This window comes from Colletotrichum gloeosporioides (genome assembly GCF_011800055.1).
Source record: "Colletotrichum gloeosporioides strain Lc1 chromosome Unknown consensus_36, whole genome shotgun sequence".
Lineage (NCBI taxonomy): Eukaryota > Fungi > Ascomycota > Sordariomycetes > Glomerellales > Glomerellaceae > Colletotrichum > Colletotrichum gloeosporioides.
In genome coordinates, this window is record NW_025544681.1 from 170,125 (window position 1) to 192,764 (window position 22,640).

At 51.9% G+C, this 22,640-nt stretch overlaps 3 protein-coding genes and 1 pseudogene across 4 annotated transcripts; 1 reads left to right on the forward strand and 3 right to left on the reverse strand.

Moving 5' to 3' along the window:
• Positions 1-731: 731 nt before the first annotated feature.
• GCG54_00005966 (Ribosome assembly factor mrt4) lies at positions 732-1,661 on the reverse strand (the record flags this gene model as incomplete). The annotated part of the gene is made up of 3 exons (XM_045405981.1): positions 732-801; positions 872-1,408; positions 1,471-1,661. The coding sequence occupies 3 exons, from the start codon at positions 1,659-1,661 to the stop codon at positions 732-734; spliced, it is 798 nt and encodes a 265-aa protein (XP_045265364.1).
• A 787-nt stretch (positions 1,662-2,448) lies between these two features.
• Positions 2,449-5,173, reverse strand: GCG54_00005967 (Cullin-4B; the record flags this gene model as incomplete). Its single annotated transcript, XM_045405982.1, has 3 exons — positions 2,449-2,506; positions 2,558-4,470; positions 4,526-5,173. The coding sequence occupies 3 exons, from the start codon at positions 5,171-5,173 to the stop codon at positions 2,449-2,451; spliced, it is 2,619 nt and encodes an 872-aa protein (XP_045265365.1).
• A 1,468-nt stretch (positions 5,174-6,641) lies between these two features.
• GCG54_00005968 (Serine/threonine-protein kinase TEL1) lies at positions 6,642-15,854 on the reverse strand (the record flags this gene model as incomplete). The annotated part of the gene is made up of 7 exons (XM_045405983.1): positions 6,642-9,063; positions 9,134-13,604; positions 13,650-13,984; positions 14,119-15,486; positions 15,606-15,648; positions 15,705-15,752; positions 15,803-15,854. The coding sequence occupies 7 exons, from the start codon at positions 15,852-15,854 to the stop codon at positions 6,642-6,644; spliced, it is 8,739 nt and encodes a 2,912-aa protein (XP_045265366.1).
• A 798-nt stretch (positions 15,855-16,652) lies between these two features.
• GCG54_00005969 lies at positions 16,653-21,867 on the forward strand (annotated as a pseudogene). The gene is made up of 3 exons: positions 16,653-17,801; positions 17,851-21,749; positions 21,811-21,867. Coding segments are annotated over exons 1-3 (5,105 nt in total).
• The last annotated feature ends 773 nt before the right edge of the window (positions 21,868-22,640 follow it).

Sequence of the window (22,640 nt, forward strand, 5' to 3'; positions counted from 1 at the left end):
TTCCCTTTCTTCATCGAGGGTAAGCAGGTGTCAAGCATAAACAAGTCTTCTCCATCTCCGGGTCAAAAGGGTCGCAAACAGGCGCATACAGTGCGGCCGTATTCAGGCGCTTCAATTTCATCCCACAGGCTACCGAGACATTCGTTCGCATCAAATTTGCTGCAGCATACCGTCGCATACCGTCGAAGGTAATCATCTCTGCATGTACTCTATCACTCGAGCTCGAGCAAGCAACATCACTCCGAAAACGATTGGTCGACGCTGCAGGTAAGGTCAGAGGTAAGGGACTCCGTGCCTACTGACCTGGAGATTAGCATGGAAGACATCAAATGGATCATAAAAAAGGGCAGGTGGAGTTCCCGCATGTATCGCGTTATAATTACTTGTACGAATAGGTGAGGACCTCTCGTTTTCCAAGACAGACAGATCGTACGTAGCATTCTTCTGGCTCGTTTTGGGTACGTTCTATCCTCATAGAAACAAAAGCGTACGAGAAAGTACTTCCTCAACCAAGAGGACATGTGAAAATGTGTGAAAGATGCCCGACGCATGACCGAAAAAAATTGTAATCTAATGAACCGCCCGAACGCCGCAGTGTTGTTTTTGTTGTCCACCCCTCGCAATCCATGATGGTATCAGCCTACATGAAGAAGCAATCATCAAGTCTAGAAGCTTTTTATACGTTTTGGTCATCCATTCCCCACCCTGGCCTTCCCGCCCTCAAAGGCGCTTTAGTCGCTGTCGGCCTCCATGGCGTTGGGGTTGACTTCTGTCACCTCGCCTGACGCCGCGCTCCAGTATCTGTTCGCGAAGTTAGCCCAAACGAATGGTCCTCCAGAAAAGAACAAATGAGTAAAAAGAGAAGACGTACGCCATGACCTGGACCTTGAACTCGCTCAGGCAGACGCTGAACAGCTTCAACAGCCTCGTCTGCCTGCTGTCCAGGGTGTCGCCCTCCTTGCACACGGTGTAGCCCTCGCCAGAGGAGCCGTCGGCGTCGCCGAGGCAGACGCGGCCCTTGATCATGCGGGTTGGCATACCGAGGCGGCGCAGCTCGGGCTCGATGCTGTGCTCCATGGGCACGTCGTGCTCGGCGGGGACCTCGCCGCCGGTGGCGTAGACGACGCCCGGGGGGATGACGAAGTCGCGAGTGGCGACGGTGCCGGCGCGGGCGAAGTCGACGGGGGAGACGCCTTCAAAGTACTCGAGAACGGCCTTGGGGTCGCGGTTGGTGAAGAGGAGGCCGACGGTGCCGGATAGGAAGGGGGTGAGACGGTCGATGCCGTCCGCGACGGCGGAGGAGGGGTCTTGACCGAGGGCCTTGGCCATGAGTTTTGTCTTGCCGAAGAAGAGTCTGGTTTGGAGGGGGTTAGTCTGGAGGTTCCAATTGTACCAGGAAACGTCCCTGCTATGCGAGACAGGCGCAGCGCAATGGGCATCGGAGAGGAGAGGAAGAAAAAGGCGACGAACCTGCAGTCGGTAAGCTCGTGGCGGACCTGCTTGAGGTAGTTGTTGCGCATGTTGTCGACGGCGAAGACGAAGCAGTGCTGGTACTCGGGAACGGTTTCGCGGATGTTGGCGAAGAGCTTGTCCTTTTGCTCGCGAGTCTTCTTGCTGACCTGGGTCAGGTTCACGATTCTGTTGCGCTTCGACTTGGGCATCTTGGCGGTTGTATCTCTTCGGGCTCAATCTAAAAAGTCGGCTTGACTGGGGATATGTCCGGCGATTCGAAGATAAGAATCGGTTGTATGGGTGTGAACCTCGAAAGGGAAACGAGTCGGGGCTGGGAACGAAAAGTACCTGACGACCTTTTTTTTTCTCGAGATTCCGACTGGGAAAGATTTCGCGCCGACCGCCTTTGGCACAAATTTCTGGAAATTTTGGCTAGGCGCAGAGGGACCGCAACTTTTTTTTGGAACCCCGCAATGCGCTAGGTCCAATGATTTTTCCGCAGGGACCGGCATGGGGTCTGTGGGTCTTCACCGAATGCTCACCGGGACCCAGCTGTCGCTTTGTGGGTCAGTCGATATGAAAGACGACGACTTTCAAGAAAAAGGGAAAGGGAAAGTCTAACAAGAGACTCGAACCTATGGGCTCTAGCGCTGGATAAGAATGATCTCTGTGTTTCAGCTGGTGTAACTGCTGTACCATTACTGGGCATATCCACGGCCATTTATTACAGGTGCAGTTCCTGAGGCTGGATACCGACACCCTTCGCCACCACACCTGTATCTCTTCCCACAATGTAATGAGAAGCCTACCACAACTTCGTCTTGCCGAGAACTAAACCAGTAAATTATCGACTAACGCCTCGTGGAAATCACTCATCTCGTGATATTCATATACAGTGGCTCTAACAAAAGCCATGTAATCTACATGTCTCCCTCCGACGTGGCCGCGCCTTGAGTGTCTACGTCTAGTATACAACAGGCCTTTCCAACACGCTGTCTACGCCAGGTACGTATAAGTATTACCCTCACGCTCCAGGTAGTCTTTGTCGATAAGGCTACATGAAAGTTAGCAAGCATAGTAGATGCGGCAAAGGGATTCGACTCACTTCTCAATCTCCTTCTTGATCTGCGCCGCGTCAACAGCACCGCGGTTCTTGGTCATGTTGATGACTTCGGCTACCAATTCACCATGGCTCATCGTCTTCCGGCTCTTCATAATTCTGACGATGGCAGCCTGAGTCTCAAACCGTCTGTCTTGTGCAATACGCTCGTGCGTCGCCTTGTTCTCTTCCTTGGTCTCCTTAAGCTGGATCTGGTTGATCTTGACTCGGATCTTTGGGTGTGAAAATGCCTTGTTGATTGTGAAGGTGTCGGTTGGGTTGATGTCCTTGCCCTTGGGATGTTTGGCTAGCACGCGGACCTGGCCACAGGCAAGAGATTGTAGTGTTCGCGCTAGCTCGTCCCCTTGAAGGTTTGTGGAGCGCGCGATTTGCTCATAAGCGAGGAAGCCATCCAATCCAACCTCATTGAACAGAACGAGAACAATGGCTTGGTATGCACTAACGAGCAACTCCTTGGTGCCCTTAGGGAACTTCGCCTTGACGCTGCAGTGCGCCAATGCATGCTTCCAGTGGAGAAGCCTGCCGGTATGCTTGTTCTTGTAGTATTGATCGAAACGCTCGATCTGCTTGGCAACATCGTCGGGCAGATTAACCCTTACGTCGGGGTACGTTGGCCAAGCAGCCGCGGACAGAATCATGACGGACAGGTCTATTGGAGCCTTGCCCGCGCCAGTGCCTTCTGACCACTGCTTGTACGTCTCCATTTCTTCTTTGGCCACCTCGACGTCCTTGAACATCTGCTCCAGATTATGTGTGAAGTTGGTGCCGCACTCTTCCCTCAGTTTCCTGAGCATATTTCTCTCGGCATCCTGACTGGCACTCCTGCCCATGAGCAGACGACGGGCCAAGTCCTTCTTGTAGAACGCTTCGAAGGCATCTTTGCCTTCAATGAAACGGAACAGCTCTAGGGCTTGGTCCAGCTGTCGATCAAGCTCCGCATCTTCGTCTCCAGTGCTGGCTTGGCCACTTTGCTCTGCCGCAGCGCGGTCCTTGTTATCTGACAATAACGCCTTGGGCAGTGCCTTCAGACCGCCACGAAGCAGCATGTCAATATACTTCGCAATCATTTCTCCAACCTTGGACGTTCCTGATGTCCATGTCTTTTCGATTGTGCGATCGTTCATAAACTCGCCAAAGGCATTCTTGAGCTCATTCAGGAAGTCCGAGTCGCCTCCGTAGGAATCCCGAATGATCAGGCTGAGCGACCTCTTCAGCTCAAGCAACCTCCGTACCATCTCGTCGCCGTGTTCCTTGTCGGCCACAATGGCAGCTCCGGTCTTCTTGATGTATGCGCTCCATGGGGCCCTCAGCTTCTTCTGAATACCCGATAGTCTCAACAGCTCATAGAGTGCCTTCATAGACTCGACCTCGTTTTCGGCCAATAATTTCGAGAGACTCTCGTTATTCAACAGCTTATCGGAGTAGTTGTTGACTAGAATACCGTGAGCGGCATCGAGAAGTTGTTTCTTTGTGGTGGAATCGAGATTGTACTCATTGCATCTGTAGTCTTCTCTCTTGAGGAGTCTTTCACATGCAAGAATGTACTCTTTCAGACTCGATGAGCTTCGTTCCTCGGCAAAGTCTTGGAAATATTCGGCTGAACTGTCTATGAAGCGGGGTTCGAATAGCTTCGTGTAGATATTGAAGACGTGGAGCATCATGACGGATTCTTTCAGTAGGGCAGCGTCAAACCGTTCGTCACCAGTCCGGTCGTAAGAAATCAAGTCGTACATGCCCCGTAGCGCCCGCCCACCTGGTGATGGGCCGTCGGCATCTTCTCGCGACGGGAATGTCATCCTTCTAAACTGAGTAATTGTCATGTCGTTAATTGAAGTGAGGTTCTTGTTTTTCAGCACGAATGTGCGGTCAAGCCAACTGAATGTAGATCGAATCGTCATCTAGAGGCATCCGATGTTAGTGTTTTGCCGAGTACCCTGAGGTGGGCTAACTCACGATTTGGCCGTTCCACACCCGCCAATGCTTGAGAACGCTCCGCAGCATTTCAACGTTGGTATTTCCACCGTGAGCCTTGATAGAACGCAGCACAGTGCCAGTGAGATGCTCCTCGCATTTCCTGCGTAGTGTTTCGTAGAGCTGCAAATCATTGCTGTTACCGCGCCTACAGATGTCCTCGACTGCTCGATACAGCCTCTCCAAAGGCAACTGCGGCTTGCGCCCATTGAAAATGTCTTGCAGAGCATCGAGTAGTTCTTGCTCTGTCCTTTTGTAGTATTGCTCCAACTGCTCGTTCTTTGCTGTCGGCCTCAGGTTCTTGATGACCAGCTTCTTCGCGCCCGTGTACGGCTTGTACGAGTTGGATTGGGTGAGGTCAATGACCTCGGGGAGCTTGCCCTTCATCTTGGTTGACATGTTGGAGTTGGGAGGATCTTCGGCACCAAACTTGAAGCGCTTCGGGCTGGGCCTGTTTGACGACAGCTGCTGATGCGGGGCGACAGAGCCAGAGCGCGAAACGTCCGAGTCCACGCGGGGTCGTCGGCGCTGTGGGCTATTCGTATCCGCGATTGAACCTGGTCCGCCTGTCCTTCCCGTCGCCCGTGATGGCAAAGCTCCCTCGACTGCTGGGGGTGAATTCGACGGCATGGACCGTATGGTCCTGCAACAACTTCTGTCTAAGCTGTTGCAGACCTAGTTGCTTTTTGGAAATCGAGGATGTTCGGGTAGAGAGGGTGACCGAGTGTCCGAAATGTCTTGTCTTGCTATCGTCGGGCTTGCAAAATAGTACGTCGTCGTGTGGTGGCGGTATTATCGGTCTTGGTGTGGTTGGGAAGTGCGAGTACAGACGTCGTGGTCGTTGTCGCGGGAATCTGGACGCGGAGTTAAACGCGGAGCTAGGTATGCGTCCTAGCTACCATTATCAAATCACCATGCCGTCGTTCGCATCATCCATTCAAGAGAACCGGGTACGTCTCTTATCGCGCTGACCGGGGATTAGATAAGAGTACCTTACGTACCTAGGTAGGCCCAGTGGCTCCACACCTACCCGGACCGTTTATTTTAATGTTACTGTTAATCGCATCACCTCGCTTCGTCCAAAACTCCTTCTGATTGTTGTCTCAAATTTCACCTAGCTCATTCCATGAAATGACCCTTTAGTCAGACTTGAGACCGACTTAACTCTAGATCAATTGTCTGAGTTGAAGATTGTTGATGAAGGTCCACATTTCAATCTGGCATCTCATCCACATCTTCGAGGGTCCCAGTACGGCTTTCCGCCGACAAGGACGAGAGACGAGGAAGGGCGAGGTAAATGGTTGGAAATTTCGAAAGACAGTGACGATGGAAATAAAACACCAATAACGAAGATTCATTATAGATTTCACTTTAATAGTATCATTCAATAAGGTCCTCTTCGACGGCTAGGTCTGAGTATAACACATCAAGATTATTCATGTACGTTGCTCAGTTAATGAGACCGTTCACAATTACTTATGTCAGCTATTATGTTTGTAATAATAGGCCATACGTAGTGATAGATATATGTGGCTAATGGGTGATGGGTACCCACGGGTTTCAATATGAGTTGGATGTAGATACCCATTGGTTGAGATATGGCTTCCATGGGGTCGTCAGGTTCATGAAGCGTACACGATTCTTTCTCCGTTGTTGTTCTCGAAGGCTCTTAGTAGGTTGCCGATGACTAGCGAGGTGAATGAGGAACGACAAGAGATGGAAGGGAGAGGTAAGGGACCACGATGGGCATGGTGGACTATAAAGACGATGGGGACGATGCACACATACGGGACGATACACAAGCAAGTTCGGTATATTCTAAGCGGCTGCGGCCTATTCCGAGCTTTGGACAGCCAGGTCATTGATTCCCGTGGCTTGGTAGGGCCATGGGATCGTTGACCGATTCCGTACACACAGGAGACTGTATTATGCCATTCTAAGGGTATCATTCAATCAGCTCATTGCCCCATTCTACCTCGCCCCCCTTCGTCCCCCTTCGTCCCCCTTCGTCCCCCTTCGTCGTCTCCCCTCATCGCCCCCTCGCGTCGTCCGTCGCCGTCATCCGTCGCCGTCACCGCCGTTGTCGTCCTCTATCTTCTTACGCATATGCAGCCCAGCCCGAGTACAGGACGGCAAGGTTACTAATATCGGTTGCCTGGTTTATAAGGTCGTTGACGGTCGCCGTGACGCTTAGCGTCTTCGACAGTTTCTTCCGCACGACCTCCAAGGCACGATGGGCCTCTCCCGGCTCATTCACCTGCTTCTTCCCAGCGACATCGTCGTCCGCATCATCTTGCCCACCACCCTGTAACTTCGCCAATCTGACGGGACTGATTGACCACGAATACAAGGGGTCGTAACGCAAAACGTCGAGAATCGTCATGATGGAGTATGTCTCCTCTCGCATGGCGTGTAGCGTAAACTCGCAGCAGCGACGGAAAACGCCCTCCGTCCCGGTTATTCCCATGCCATCCACAATGTCCCGGGTCAAACGGAACGGCACCAGCTCAGGCACAGGAAGCACTCGTCCCATCTCGAATGCTACGCCCAAATCAATGTGGACGACCTCTCCGGTCTTGTGGTCCAACAAGATGTTGTGGCCATGCCTATCTCCCAAACCAAGGACATGTCCAAGCATCGAAATTGCTGCTGTCGTGCGGGTATATGCCAAGCGCCTGACAAACCATTCGTCGGGATCTTCGAAATTTTCCATGAAGAAATACTTCATAACGGGATGGAATCGCTCCGTTACCTTTCGGTAAGTGTTGATGCGCAGGTCGGTGGACTTTCCCTGTGCATTGGAGATCTCCTTCCTGCACTGAGAACCCTTGAGGTCTTTGGGAAAGTACCTCTCGTGGGCTGGCATCAAGAACTCGTGTAATGGGATAGTATTTGGGACGAATTCGATCAACCCAGAGGCTGACGTCAGGGGCAAAACCTTGTACGTTCTGATGCCGAGATTCCTCTGCCGTGTCGATCGATGCAGCTTCAGAAGGGAAGAAACGGCAGCAAAGACCTGTTCCATGATGGCGTCCTGGCGCAAGTCATCGTTGCCACCTTTAACCAACTGTCTGTATTTTTGTCCGTCGGTCCCGATGGCCGTGATGATCTTCGGTGCACTGACGCCAGACGCAATTGACATCTGGGGATCTAGGCTTGCAATAGTGGGGACATTCGAGTAGTCCTTGTCCGCTGCTACTTCGAGTTGCATAGTCGGCGGAGGGATATGGTACTTGATGAGCGCATTGACGAGCGACTGAGCCGAGTGGATTTCCTTGAGGGCAATTTTATGTCCAGCCTTGAACTTAGAATTGTCCCGGTCGACGGCCAAGCGGTGATAGTAAGAGCTTGTCCTGTCAATTGCTTGCCATATCGCGGCGACGGTTTGGTTGGACTGCAAGAGCCCAGCAAGCTTCTCGGCAGCCCTGATCCTCAGCTGAGCAACATGGTCCTCCTTACGGGGCTTAACTTTCGATCCGGACCAAATTTGATACATGCCGTGGTAAGGATGGTCGACGCAGATATTGTAGACGAGCGTGGTCAGGAGTTTTTGGAACGGATTTGACTCGTTCTGCAGTCTAGATGACAGCTGATTCATCAGCGTTGCAAACTTTCTTGTTGGAACCTTGCCGAGATGTTTCTGTACAGCTTCGTTGGTGGCGTCTTCATTCGATCGTTCAAGCCACAGAGCGGTGAATCGTAAGGCATCGTTGTTATACTCATCCGATGCAATGAGTGATAACAGATAGTTTTCCAGACTGAGCCGCACAAATTCGCTTCTCGTTGTCTCAACGCGACGAAGCTCTTGCTCGTCCAGACTTAGCCATTGCTTGGCGCGGTTCAGATGAGACTGATACCTGGTCTTCAGCTGAGAGTCGCGGGTGCTTGCAATGAGACTCTGAAGTTGGGCAACTTCATCGCTCTTGCCTTGTCGCAGACTTTGAAGTCTTGCCAGGTCCTCGAGGCCATCTTGGTTTTGCAGCTGCTCGTCACAGAACATGGCGAATTGATGGTACACACGTCCAGCCTGTTGGCCCTCGCTTTTCCCCTTAAGCTCTTTGAGCGCCGGCTCGAGGTAATTCTTCTGAATATGATGCGGTTTTTCTAGCCTTGCTACTGAGACTTGGTGGCCGATCTTTGACAACAAATCCGAGCGACTAACAGGAATTGTCTGCTTTTTGAGGGAAGAATCGTTGTCAATGCCTTGAAGCATTCGAATGGAGTGAATCATCTCTCCGTGATCCCACAACGAATTGGCGGCTTCAATTTTGACAGCAGCATCGACTTTCAAGCCCAGGTTTTCGCAAGGTACGATCAGACTAGTAAGCGAGGTTGACACATTGAGTGACTCCTGCGTAGCTTGATGAAATCGGTAAATACCAGAAGACATCAGCTTAGAACGAATCTCGATCTGTCTTGCTTCGGCGGTAGAGAGGCTCGTATTGCGAAGTTTGGGCTGTTGGCTCATCAAACTCAAAGTTGTCTCTCGACAGGAAAGCATGTGACTGACGTCTTCGTATCTGTGAAGGATCATTAGCTAGGCTGGCTGGGTTGAGGGCTTAACACCCATTGATATTGAGCTGCACGTACCGTCCGCGTCTCATCCATTGTCCGCGCTGCTCAAATTTCTCAAGCATGCCCTCCAGCTCCAAGAAATCAGAAACATTTATAACGTCATCCAGCTCTGTCAATGCCGCAAGAGCACCAAGGTGCTGCCTCAGCTTAGCCGCATTCAGTCCCCCGTTGACGAGATTGCGCATTGTATGGCTGAAGCCGTGATAGATGGAACTTCGGACTGAAAGCGTATCGGCAGCTTGTTGGATGTTTTGGTAAGCCTTGTAGATTGTCACTGAGCAGTTATCAACCGAAGCCGGTGCTGGCAGATTCCATCGTTCCAGTCTGCGAGCGGTTTGAAACGTACTCGCGAGGGAGTCTTCATCAGCATCATGATTCTCTTGGGCTTGTTGCATAGAATACGCAAGTCCTGCAAGTCCTAAAGTACCGAGGGCTCTGACAAGTGATTGGCTATCTGATTGAGAAGCGTGATCCCCGCGCTGAATGTGGCTGTCGTACTGAGCGCCGCGGAAAGCCAAAAGTTTCGAGCCGTCCTTTTCGTATTCCAAGCGGCTAAGAACGCTGGACAAATCTGAAGGTTGAGGCAAGCCATAGTAGGCATCAGGATCATCGATGTTCTCGAATATGGAGAGAAGAACGTCCGTCGAGTCTTCGTCACGAACTGCTGACGATCTCCGCGATGATCGTGTGGCTTGGGATGCAGCCACTTCAGTAAACAGAAGCGCGGTCTTGTACATACCGCAGCGCGAGGCGGCCGCAGCTGCGGAGGTAAAGTCGACGTCCAGCCACATAGCACGATCTGCTATAGATGTCTCCTTCGGTAGCTGCTGCGTTCTCAAATACAAGACGGTGTTGATCAGATGCTTTTGGTTTGTACGAGCAGATTCGTCTTGAATCTTGAGCCACTCTTTCGTGGCTTCAGAGAGGTTGCGCTTGATGACGTGCTGCTTGTCAAGTTGGCTGTATAGAGCCAAGTGGACGATGAATGGAAACGAATCCTGCGCAAATCCCTTGACATTCTTCAGAATCGGTACCAAGGCAGCGAGGATGATGTATTCGGGAACAGACTGCGCAAGATGAACTGCCAGTTCTTGAATCCAATCTGGGCTTTCGACGTGATCACGGAAGAAGACCTGTGAATCAGGAATGTTCTGTGAAGCGATGAAATCGGTTGGGGGCGTGCGATATGGCCCCCAAGCAGAAGCCACAAATAGAGGTTCGGTCAGAGTCGTTTGGGATGCGACGAGGAGAGCGTCATCCCCTTGCGCATCAGCTTCCGAAACGATCGTCCGTAAGGCAGACTCCGCGAGACCCGAAATTTCCGTGTGCTTGCTCTGCGTGAGCTGCTGCAGCAGATTCAGAATCCCCTGCTCGGAGTTGTTAGATCCGGGGGCTAGCCTGTTGCACCGCGAAAGTTCGGATTCCTCCAACAGTTCTGGCTGAATCTCTCCAGACGCAGCGAATGACCTGCCCACAACACGACCAGCCCATGCGAGGTATTCATCACTCAAATCGAGAGCATTGCAGCTCTTCCACACAAGAGCGCTGTTTTGGAGCGCTTCATCATCGTTCTCAATCACGTCCTGGTGGCCGGTAGAGGGCACGACGAAGTCACCGCAAAGCATGCCAAGGGCCAGGTCTCGGGCAGCCTCGTTCAAAAGCTTCTGATCGCGCTCCCCATCTTTGAGAATTTCCAGAAGAAGGGTACTCTCGCTCGTACCCTTCTCGGCGTTTCCAGACGACCGAATCTTAGAGGCGGACTGAGTAATTGACCGAAATGCTTGCCTCTGCTCTTCATCGGCAAGAATTGGCGATTCGTATCCTGCTAGGTATGCGCTAAACCAGGAGTGGAATTGCTGGGCCTTGCTCATGGTAGCTCTGAATTGGCTCTCTTGGGTTGTGCTTGACTGGCTGGACTCAAGGAATACTCTGAGGGATGCTAAGGTTGATAGTGCATACCCGGCTAGAAAGGATGGAGTATTGAGAAGATGGCCATGTCCTTTGGATAGGAGGTATCGACTGATGCCTAGTGCATCATCTGCGCATTCGGAGTCCACGATGAAGGGTCTGGTCGAAGAAAGTAGCATCTCAAGAGGGTATGCCTCGAGCGCGACTGGTCCAGCAAGGGCGATAACAACCCGTACCTTTCTAAGTACCGAGCAAGCATGTAGAGATCCTAAAGCTGGATGGATCGTGTTGAGAAGCTTCCGTGTGACCGCAATTACAAGTGCTGGTGTCCACAAAGTCTGAAGCTCATATTCTGTCTGGCTGCATAGATGAAAAAGCTCCCTGAGCAAGAACTTGGATCTGAACATCGGCTGTTGATTGGCCGGCAAGTTCGTTGGTGACATGGCGAACTTCTTCATTTCTTCCATATTGATCGAGGCGTATTGAAAGTTTTTGTCCCTAGACAGCTGCTTTTCGATTGGATCCTCTTGGTCGAAAATATCGAAGAACAGGGCCACGATGTCCACGAAGTTGAGGTAAATCTGGTCAAGAAACTGCTCTCTACCCAGTAACTTCTTCACCCAGTTCTCACTCCCGTCGTTCTGGGTCTCGGAGGCAGATATGCTTGTTTCGTGAGCGATTGTGTACGCCATGATCTTCGTGAAGCTTTGTTTGACCATCTCGGCAAGAGGCATACCAAGTCTCTCGGATAGTGTCCGTACGCTGTCGTAGCGCCCTCGCATGATTTCCAAGGCTGCGATCTCGGCTTGTGCTTCTTGAAGTAGTGCATCGAGACTGGTGAAACCGAATATCTCAAACGGTATGTCGTCCATGGCATCTAGTTCCAGCCACGTGTATAGCAGTTGTGGGCTGAAAATCTGGAAAAGCTCTTTGGACGAACTCAACTGAAGAGCGGTCGAGACATTATCCAGGCATCTCTTGGCGTACTTCGCAGACTGAGCAATCTTGCCAGGTGTTTCGAAGATGTGGTATGTGCTCCTCCTAAGAAGGGTTGGCCAGCGACAGGCAAGTTGTGACAGAACAAAGAGCCGAAACGCGATTCCCTCAATTGCTTCTGGATCAGTGGGCAGACTATTCAAGACATCAACGAAAATTTCGTCGTGCATTTTGAGCACATAAACGCCGAAAATGTCTGGCAAGGCGACCCCGATGAAGTGCTTTACAGCAAGCGTCCCCTGTTTCATGATAGACAGCAACGTTGTGCGGCAAGACGTCGACCCGAAATTGTCTGCATACTGAGTTTCGTTTCGCAGCAAAGCAAGCAGCAAACTTGCCAGAGATATCTGCGATTTTGGTGAAAGACTATTCTTCGACATAGAGCCGACAAGATGGTCATAGAGGTCGCCAACCATCTTGGATACTTCGACTTTCTCATCGACCCAGATCTGCATGAGGCCCTCCAGAATGCGCAAGCTGGTTGAGTGCGCCACTTCGCAACAATTGTATTCTGCTTCTCCAATGATGTAGCCGATCTTCTCGACCACCTGTTCAGCAACATCTGGGCCTATGTTTAGGTCGGAGCCGAATATTTCGAAAGTCAAGGCAGCACACATCAAAAACCCTTCATCAGAGAGGTCCAGCAGCTGCTCCAAGAAATCTTGTGGAACAAGGCCTACTTGACCTCTATCATTGTGCATCGCCTCGAAGAAGTACATCCGCTGCTCAGTCGCAAGATAGAATGCTCCCAAGTCCAAGCTCAAGGATGTGTTCAAACGAGGAACATCAGCCGGTTTTGTTGCGATACTGGCCTTACTCTCTTGTGAGTCGAATTCATCGTCCAGATCCATGAAATCTTGGTTTTGCCCCGAAGATTGGCGGCTTGATTGATCGCGATATGCCTCGGCTATCTTTGTGATTAGTTTGAGCAGCGGAGTATCATCTTTCAAAATTGCGTTAATGCTCTCTGTCTCCAAGGACGGGAGGACAGGCCGCATGATTTTGAACAATATCTCGAAGAACTGCTGACTGTCGTCTGAAGCAGTAGCAGCCTCAAGGCTTGTGCTGGTGAGCTTGGCGATGGTCGACTCGATGTCCCGCGACTGTCCTGAATTTAGATCAGTCAGCTGCGAGACAAGCATGGTTCCTGCAACCACAGCTGAAAAGAGACTGTGGAATCTGTCTGAGGATATTTGCGTGCCGCCCTCTGATCCTTTTTTGCTCCATGACTCGCAAAGATCTTGCAAGCTCTCGATTTTCGGGAACAGAAGCTCCAGTACGAGCTTCTTTGAGGCATGGAATGCTGCCGAGTCACCAGCTTTGATCAGTTCAACTGATGCAACAGCTTGACCACAGCTCGTGGCCTCCCGGGTTTGTGGCTTTGGTTCTTCCAGCAAGAGCAGGTATCTGGTCAGCACAGAAGCGTGGTACTGGGCTCTCCAAGTTTGACATATTGAACCGCCTGACACGGCCTCTTGGGACGTATGGTGCAGAAGTGCAGAGCCGCAGCAGGCACGAATCAAGTTGACTAGTTCAGTTACTGGCGCATGAATTGAGTATAGAGCGGCATAGCTCATTTCAGCTAAGGACTGTTAGATCATAATTATCGTTCGCCAGGACTACTCACTTGGATTCCATTTCAAAAAGATCCATCGAATGATGTGATGGCTCGTCGCTTGACTGGCATTCGGCAGCTTCACGTTCCGAAGAAAGAGTAGATGCAGCATAAGGGTAATCGAAGAATCAACGAGGAGTATGGGCCCGTTGACGTCGGCAGTTGTGACTATGCTGTTCACTTCGTCTGAAACGTCATGATAGGAAAGGAGTTCGGTTTTCGCTTCCAGAACCGTATGAAGAAAGACACAAGCCGCTCGGCTAGTACCAGGTAGACTGATGGCTCTCGCCGCAATCTGCCATATGTGCTTCCATACAGTGCTGTCAACGCAGTCGGTTTGAGTGCAACTGTGAGACAGTTAGCAATCAGTTGACACGGGTGCATCATCCGAATGATAGATAAGGGGGACGATGATGGAGGACGATGGGTACGGAGGACAATAGAGAAAGGGAATGATGATGGAGGGGCGATGGAAGCCTACCTTGCACAAGCTAGCATCGCCCAAGAAGCGGTAGTTGCGTCCTTGTCGCTGATAAAGGCTACCACATTTGGTAGCAGCTCTGCAATATCTGTTTTGGTATAAGTGCCAAGGTTCAAGAGAAAAGGTACCAGCTGCAATGCTGTTCGCTGTGTAGCTGAATTGTGCGACTGGAGATATTCTTGGATCCGGCTTGTATGTGTTTTGCGCTTCTTCCGAGGTTGCTCATCTGGTGACTGAGACCGTTGCTGCTTCCGGGCCTTCCACAGGATACGTTCTAAAATGGCGAGATTCTGGACCAACGCCCATCTTCTTTCGCCATCGCGGTTGTGAGGGCGAAGACCGAATAGTGAAATAGTGAAATAATCTTGAGGCAATCGATGCGGTACGAAAGTGAGATCCTCCAGCTGAAGTTGTGATCGAAGGTCTCGCCGAGAGTACTCTTGCCACAAGGCATCTATGAGGTCTTCGATGCCCTTAAGAACGTGGTCATCCTCCTGGAAAACGAGACATTCGAGATGCAAGTGGGTAAGGAAGATGGTCTTCAACATTTCGTCTCTGACCGAATTCAGCATCTCATCTTGAGAAACTGTACGACCTTGCCACCAATGACTGACAAGAGGCACCAAATCCCTGGCCAAGCTGCTGGCACGCGACAGATCATCTGTCTGGGTTGCCGCCAGTAAAACATTGATTGAAGCAAAGGCGAGCTGTGTAATTTGGCCTAACCCAACATGACGAACATGCAGAATCTGAATGAGCGTCTTGGACAAATCCTTAGTTCTTCTCCAAAGAGGCGCATTTGGAGGAATGACAAGCAGGTAGATGCAGTGGAGAAGGTCCTGAACAGTGCCGCGATGAATCTGCCCCGTCACCCGCTGGCTTGGGTTGGTACTGCGACCTGTTGAAAAGCCCATCGAGGCTGTACCAGGAGCCGGAGACGAACGCGAAACGGAATCTCTGTCTGCATTCTCGAGGTATCGTGAAATTGTGTCGATGCAAAAGTCAACACAGGCTAGCCAGCCGTCTGCGCTCAATATGGCGAGATGCTCGCTATTGGGCTGGTGGCCAAGTAGCGCGGCGAGAGACCTTACGTAGTCTTTGAGTAGCGGCTCTACGAAGTCTGCATCCTCGCCTGGGCCTGGAAGGGTCTGTGTGATATGATCGATCACAGCTATGAGAGTCTTCCGCTTCAGTTTCGAGGCACCGTGGGCAACTGCTAAGCGCAAAGCCTCGGCGCACTTGGATAATCTGGAGCCGGCAGCGGCCGCTGTAGTTCGTTTGCCCCCATAAAAGTTCTGCTTCTCGGCGATCGCGCAGCGAAACAGACCCTCAAAGATACGGTGATAGTGCTTGTCCCCCAGGTCGGTTCTGTCTTCGTCAGTCTCGTCATCTTCCCACATCATCATCCCTCGCCGTCTTCTCTCGTCGTCTTCTCTCGTCGTCTTCCTGCCAGCCAGGGGGTGGGGTGGGGTGGTTTCTCAACTTACAAGGCAGCAGTCTTGCCCTTCTTATCCAGAAGGAATATCAGGTCTAACACACGTTAGAAGATGACAAAATGACCTGTGATTATGCCGTATACCACGTACCGTCGAGACCCGCCCCGCGCTCTTTGAGCGTTCCACCAGATATAGCGTCTTGAATAATCGTCAGTTACTGCTTTCAGGAAAAGGATTTGTTGACTGACTGAGGGCATCGTTGACGGTGATCTCGCCCGTCTTGAGCTTTGGAGGCGCCATGCTGGCCTAGCGCATGCTGGTGTCGCCGTCTTTCTTCTTGGTGTCGCTGGTTGATTCGTCGCGCAGCATGGAGACGGACGGACGGATGACAGTAACAGAATCCAGAGCAGCTAGACACAATATTTTATTCGCAGGGGCAGTCACGACTTTGGCCGAAACGCCTCTCCAAGGCAGGCGCAGGCAGTCGCCAGTTCCTTCCACGTCAATCGCAACCAAAAAGGTACGGAAGGTGTTCAGGCGCGTGTATGTATGTATGTATGGACTTATTATGTACGTAGGTATGTCAGACGCGGCGCATGAGAGCTCGCTCACTGAGCGCAATCAAGCTTCGCGCCTCCAGGTACCTCTAGCTCCGGGAGCTTACCCCTAGGCATCTTACCCCTGTCGGAAATTCACGGCAGAAAGTCCACCGCCTGCCTCAATAGCACCGCTTGTGTTAACTTTTGTCCCGGAATATCTTCGCTCCGGACGGGGATTTTCGACACAGCAACGTACGGCGCAGACAATTGGACGAGCGAGGCAGCGTCTGGCACCGACCACGCGCCTGTGGTAAAGCTCAGCCTATGGACGCCTACTCAGAAGGTACCTTAGGCAGGTAGTGAGGTACCTGGCTTCCGGCGTAGGTCCACTCTAAAATTCCCAGAACCTCGAAGTTCGTCACCTGGGCAGAGATCCGCGACCTAACAACATCTTCCAAACTTGTCGCTTCACGCCATCGCGACATCTTCGCGGGCTTTTTCTTAGCCCATGAGACGATTCGGCCCCGAGGCCATGCAATAGCGCGCCCAATTCCCCAACATGGCCGAACCAACTACCCTAGATGCGCTGCAGGCATTCCACCGCGATCTGGCCGCGGTCCGCGATGGTCGCCCTGAAGGCGCCGATTCCCTGGACAACCCCGTAATCCAAGCTATTTTCGAACGGGAGCTCGAGAGTGTTTGGCAGAGACCTCAAAGAGACGAAAAGAGCAGGAATCAGGTCAAGTCTGGTCAGTTGCAGCTCTCCAGTTTGACCGACTCGAGTCTAACACAGCATGATGCGCTAGGCAAGATCGTAATTGACGACGAGGAATACTCCATCAATGAGAATTTTCAGCAGATCGTTTTCAACCTCGCCGACGAAGCCGAAATCAACGAAGTCGAGGCCGCGCGATACGTCCTTGAAGCTGAGGAGGACCCCTCCGTCATTGGCCGCTCACTCCTCGAATGCGGATTAATACGAGTGCATCAACAGCGCAAATATGTCCTTGACTGCGTCAGATTGATGCTGGAGATTGATGGGTTGGACGAGGACGACTTCGACGCCGAGATACTGAACGCGGTACAGCTGTACCTGTCGGCTGCCGTGTTCCAGAACTTACCGGGTGAAACCGCATCTTCGCAGAAGAGACTGCTTCCGAGATGCATGTCAGCGATGCAAGACGTCAGGGGATGGCTCCAGAAGATTGCCGACAAGATGACCGCCGCGGCTGTGCTCATCAATGGACAAGGAGGCCAAGTCCCGGAAGAGATGGAGACAATCGAGTTTTCTCGCGTCAGTCTGTATCAGCAGCATGAGCTTCTCGCCATTATTCTGTGTCGAGCAATTGAGAAACGGGAAGCCGAAGTCAATGATTTCAAGTCGTTCTTGCAACATCTGAAAAATGCCGACAAATATGATGTTCTCTTGGGTACGTAGAAGACGACACCATTTCGGTTACGCCTATTGACATGACCAAAGCACACTTCTTCCCGGCCCTGGGCGCATACATCACACTTTACGGCTCTACCGAGGGCGTATCTAACCTGACCATGGCGAGACAGCTCCATCCGCTCATTACTGATGAAAGCCCTTGGCGTTTGGTCTACCTCCAGGCGGCGGTCAAGGCTTGGTGGCTATCTGAGTACAGTGGATGGTATCTCGACGACTCGCTGCTTGGCGGTCTAGAAGGCGTGGATCTCGATCAAGGTATGTGCCTACTAATCCTTTCGCTGATTCGGTGCTGATTTCAATACAGAGGACAGACAAAGATCCAAGCAGTTTCTCGAAGCACTGAAAGATGGTGCATTCGACTTCATTCTCTCCATCGCAGCAGACATCAAGACACCCGAATGGGTTGACCCATCGCGCATAACCATGCGCAACTGGCTCCAGCGGAAGGCACCGCCCCTGATTTCGGAATCAATCCTTTTCTCCGACTTTTTCCAGCAATGCTTGATGGCCCAACTCGAAGTCTTTGTTGATGCTTTCATTTCTAACCTTCCCGACGTACTGCGGAAGCTCCGCGTAGAAGAGGATGAACAACGCCAGCTCAGCCAAAGCCACGAGCAGGACTTGGACTTGGAAAGGTTCTTGGTCATCATTGCGTACGCCTACGAGGGGCGCCCTGATGCGGCGATGAGCTTTTGGTCAGACCCTGACAGCAATCTGGCGGGCTTCATGCACTGGGCATCGCGTAGGGCCTCCACGCCGCTCGTCAGTTCATTTTGTGAGATGTTGCAAGCCATTTCTGGCAACGACGACTGCGCGACTGCTGCTCATGAGTTTTTGCTTGACGAGGGCCACCACGCATCTGGCAAAATGAGAAGGTCACAGTCCCTTACATGGCAACAAATATTCAGAGAGCTCGTGTTCTTCGCGAATAAGATCAGAGAAAAGGCGCATACGCCGCAGATTTCGTCAGCATATCGACCAGGTCGTCCCAGTAGCGACCAGGCCGAGGCTGAGCCAGAATCCACGATGATGTTGCAATCTTACCTGCGACTGATCACCAAGCTTGCGTCGGAGAGCGAGACTGCGAGACAATTCCTTCTGAAAGAGCCGAGCTTCAATCTCGTTGAGATGCTGTTCCAGCTGGCCAGCAGTCCTGTTCCCGCTGATTTACGAGCAGGCACCTTCATGGCTCTTCGTGCACTTATCACGCGGAAGACTCAGGAAGAAGCTAACATCATGTGGCAATGCTTAGAAGCTTGGATGAACGGCGGTTACATCGTGACTGCTGTTCAACATAGGTCACCACAAAGCTCGCCTGTGGTATCGATGGAAACCGTCAGCGATGATATTTGCCACGGTTTCGAAGAGCCCCACGCATTTATCCAGCTCCTGATTGCTCTTGTTACCCCGCCCGAGGATAGTAGCTCTCTAAATGATGGCTTGCCTTTCCCCGAGAACCTAGGCTCGGCCAACCGCATGCCCGGTATCGAAATTTACGTCGACACGGTACTAGGCAAGGTGTTCGCTAACAAGGCCAACGAAGTAAACGACACCAACCAGCTGAGGATGCTCCGTCTGAGTTGTCTTGAATTTGCGGCAACCTGCCTGTCGACTTTCAACGAGAACCTCATCGTTATCGCCAATGAGACGAACATCCCCATTGACTCTGCAATGGCGGCAACGGATCTGGCGACGTACGTCAAGTTGCACCCTTTCGCTCGCGTCATGGAATGGATGTTTAATGATAAGGTCATTAACGCTCTTTACCAAACTATCCATCAAGATGCTGTGGATGTTGGTAATGCGACGCCAGATTCGCCCGTCATCCTGGGCATCCTGAGAGCCGTGGATGTCATCTCAAAGGTCTTGGACCTCCAGGCAACTTTCCTAGATCTTGTGCGGCCAATCATCAAGATGCAGTCCAATCACCGCCGCCCACCTGTCGCGAATGCCGCCTACGCATCTTTCGAAGACGGGCTGGTCGGACACCTGGGTCTCGTGGTTGATCTCGGAAGCTACTGCGGGCTCGGGCACCCCGACCTGACTTTGGCATGCTTGAAGCTTCTGGAAAAGATGACTGCTTCCTTCAAGATGACCTCTGCGTGGTCATCTAGCCCAGGCCGCAAGAATCATCGCAACAAGGCCATCGTCGCCATGGAGGCCAACGGAGAGCACGAAGCCATTTCCCGGTCTCTTGCGGCAGAGCTGACGGCGCCACTCGACTTGGGACGCGAAGCAGAATCGCCCACTTACCTAACCAAATCTTATATTCTCGATTTTCTTTTTAGCTGCCTTGCGGCAAGCCCGAACAAGCCAACGATTGCTCACCTCCTGCTGGGCTTCCAATGCGGTGTTGATACGCTGGCTATCGACTCAGACGGCTCATTCGCATCCAGAAATTCACTATTTCACAGCATGCTGAGATTGTTGCTAGAAACGCCATTTGGCGACCCTCAGGGCATGAGGCAATGGCTCATCTCTATGAAGAGCAAGTGTATGCGCATCCTCCGAGTGCTCTGGACTTCACCTCTATCAGCTCCTCTCATTATTGACGAGCTCCGCGAGAACGACGTTCTGTTTCACTTCCTTCTGCGAGAAGTTGTCATTCAACCTGCTCTGCCTTGGGAGGGACAGGAGATTAGTTTACCTCATTTCCCCCTTACAGACGGTGCCCCGACGCTCATCGATTTTCTGGGTCTCCGCAGCATGAGCTTAGAGTACATCGCGATGGAGCTTTGCAGCGTATCACAGACCCGAATGCCGTCCCTCAAAAGACGAATCTTTGACGCTCTCAACGGCCAGATAGTGGGTGACAACAACGAGCCCATGACGATCCCAACCGTGTTCGACCTTTACGACTTCTTGCTGCCTGAGGGCATCTGGGACATGTCGCTGCCAACCCTCCAGTTCTACAAGGAGCTTGACCTCAGAATATGCTTGGAAGAGGATGACCACGGAAACCCTATCTATCACATTGACCGCGCCAAGGAGATTTTGCTTCTGAAGCGTAGTGAGAGAAAGGACGAAGGCGTAGTGTTGACGGCGGCGGACTACGTAGCCTTGGAACGAGAAGAGTCAGCTATTGTCGACTATCTAATCTTCACGAACAGGCAAAAGCGCATTGCCTCCCAAGGCCTTGGCGTTCTCAAAACCTGGACGAGTCTACTTCTCGTAATGGTTGAGTCAAATGAATTCAAGGGCACAACAGAGGCCTCGTTCTACCTTCAAGCCCTACAAGCCATCCTCCCCGGCTTAGAGGCGTCTGCGTCCGAGAAGCCTGTGGAGGCCATGGAACTAGCCAAGCTGGCGAGGGTGCTCCTCTTTAAGCTCGACCTAACTTCAAAGCCTTCGCTTGACCGTGAGAGCCAAGCTATCGGCAGCCTCGTCAGCGACAAGCTTTACCAACTATTCCAGATCTGCCTCCAGGCCATTGGCAAGTGGGCCGGATCGTCGGATCTCCGCTCAGTCTACTATAGCATCTGCTACCGCTATTTGACCGGCATGGTTGACCAGGGACTTCTCGTGGCCGGCCGTCAGAAGACCATCAAGACAATCCAGATCTATGGCGAGAGACTGATCAATGTGATCTGCGACGACGCATACGGTAGCGATGCAGCTTGCCAAACTGCCGCCTTCATTCTCTTGAACGCCCTCGTCAACCTCGGACGCCAAGAGGATGATGCTCACATCGTCGAAACCCTCAACCGTCTCAACTTCATCGGCATCCTCGTCGACTCGCTTCGTACCATTTTGCAGGACTGGTCTGAGATCGTCCGCACCGGCAATTCGGCGCAGGAAACCTACATCGCCGCCAAATTCGCACTGCTTCTCCAGCTGGCACAAACCAAGCCTGGTGCCAAGTACATCCTGCACGCGAATCTTCTGCGCTCCATCGAGGCGTCTGGCCTCTTCGCCGCGGACCCGGAGTTGCAGATTGACCCCACGAACCCCAAGGCACTCGAGAAACACTATGAGCTTCTCGCCAAGGTGACCCGTGTGGTCAGCGCTTCCATCGTCAGCCGCGGTGATAGCAACATCCTGCAGGGTCGCAAGTTCCTCACAGAGCATCGTATGCTGGTGACGCACACCCTCAAGCGTAGCGCGGGCATTGGCGCCGTGGAGGGTGAGGGCGTACTGGAGGAGAGGATCGAGGAGCTGGCCGAGGGCTTCATGGTCCTGATTGCAGCGACTGGCTTTTTGGAGGTAAGTCTTGACGTCCCTCTCCAGACTTTTTGGCCATTTCTTTTACTAACGAACCACCAAGTTTGAGAACGAAGTCATGCCGGAGCCGAAGAGACAAGGCCCCACGCTCTTCACATGAGCGCACGACTGGGCGAGATAGGGAGGAGGTAATGTGTACATGGTTTTGGAGTAAGAGTAGCCCGACGGACAAAAAGACATAAAAACGATGCCGAAACCCCTTAAAATTTTACAGCGTAAAGATGCCATGTCATCCGTGCATAGAACCAGGCGTTCAGGAGAGGTTGGCAGAAAGGGGGTAAGGACAGGAATTGGCCGGTGGCCATACCTGAGCATATCGGGGGCATTGAAGCGCCCCCTAAAAAGATCATGTATCGAGTAAAATACTGTAGATCCGAATACCTCCGTGGTACGTTTTGAGATGCTCTTGATATTCTTTTCCCCGAGTTCCCAACATTCTTACTGAGCCAGCAAGGTTGTCTCCTGAGTGCGCCCATCTACGTCATGACTCCACGTCGATGGAAAAAATTCACACAGCCACTACGTTGTTGTACTCAGAAATGCAAGTTGGTGAATCCTATGCCCATCTATAACTGACTGGGGTTACAGAATCTAGAACCCAATGTCCTGTCATCCGTCCCCTTTCCCTCAAGGCTAGTCGAACGGGTATCACAAGAAATATGACAAAACCTATCTGCCTTCCGCCCAACGCACTAGAAATGCTCAAAATCCGTTGCCAATGCTGCCCTCTTTCTCCAGTTTCATGCCTTCGTGTAATGATGCTAGTAGAGTTTCTCTCTCTCGATTCGATAGATCGATCCTTTAGGTCAACTGCGACCCTTATGGTGGCACCTGTCGCGCTTTTGCCGTATCCCCGACGGTAACGAGGTCGGT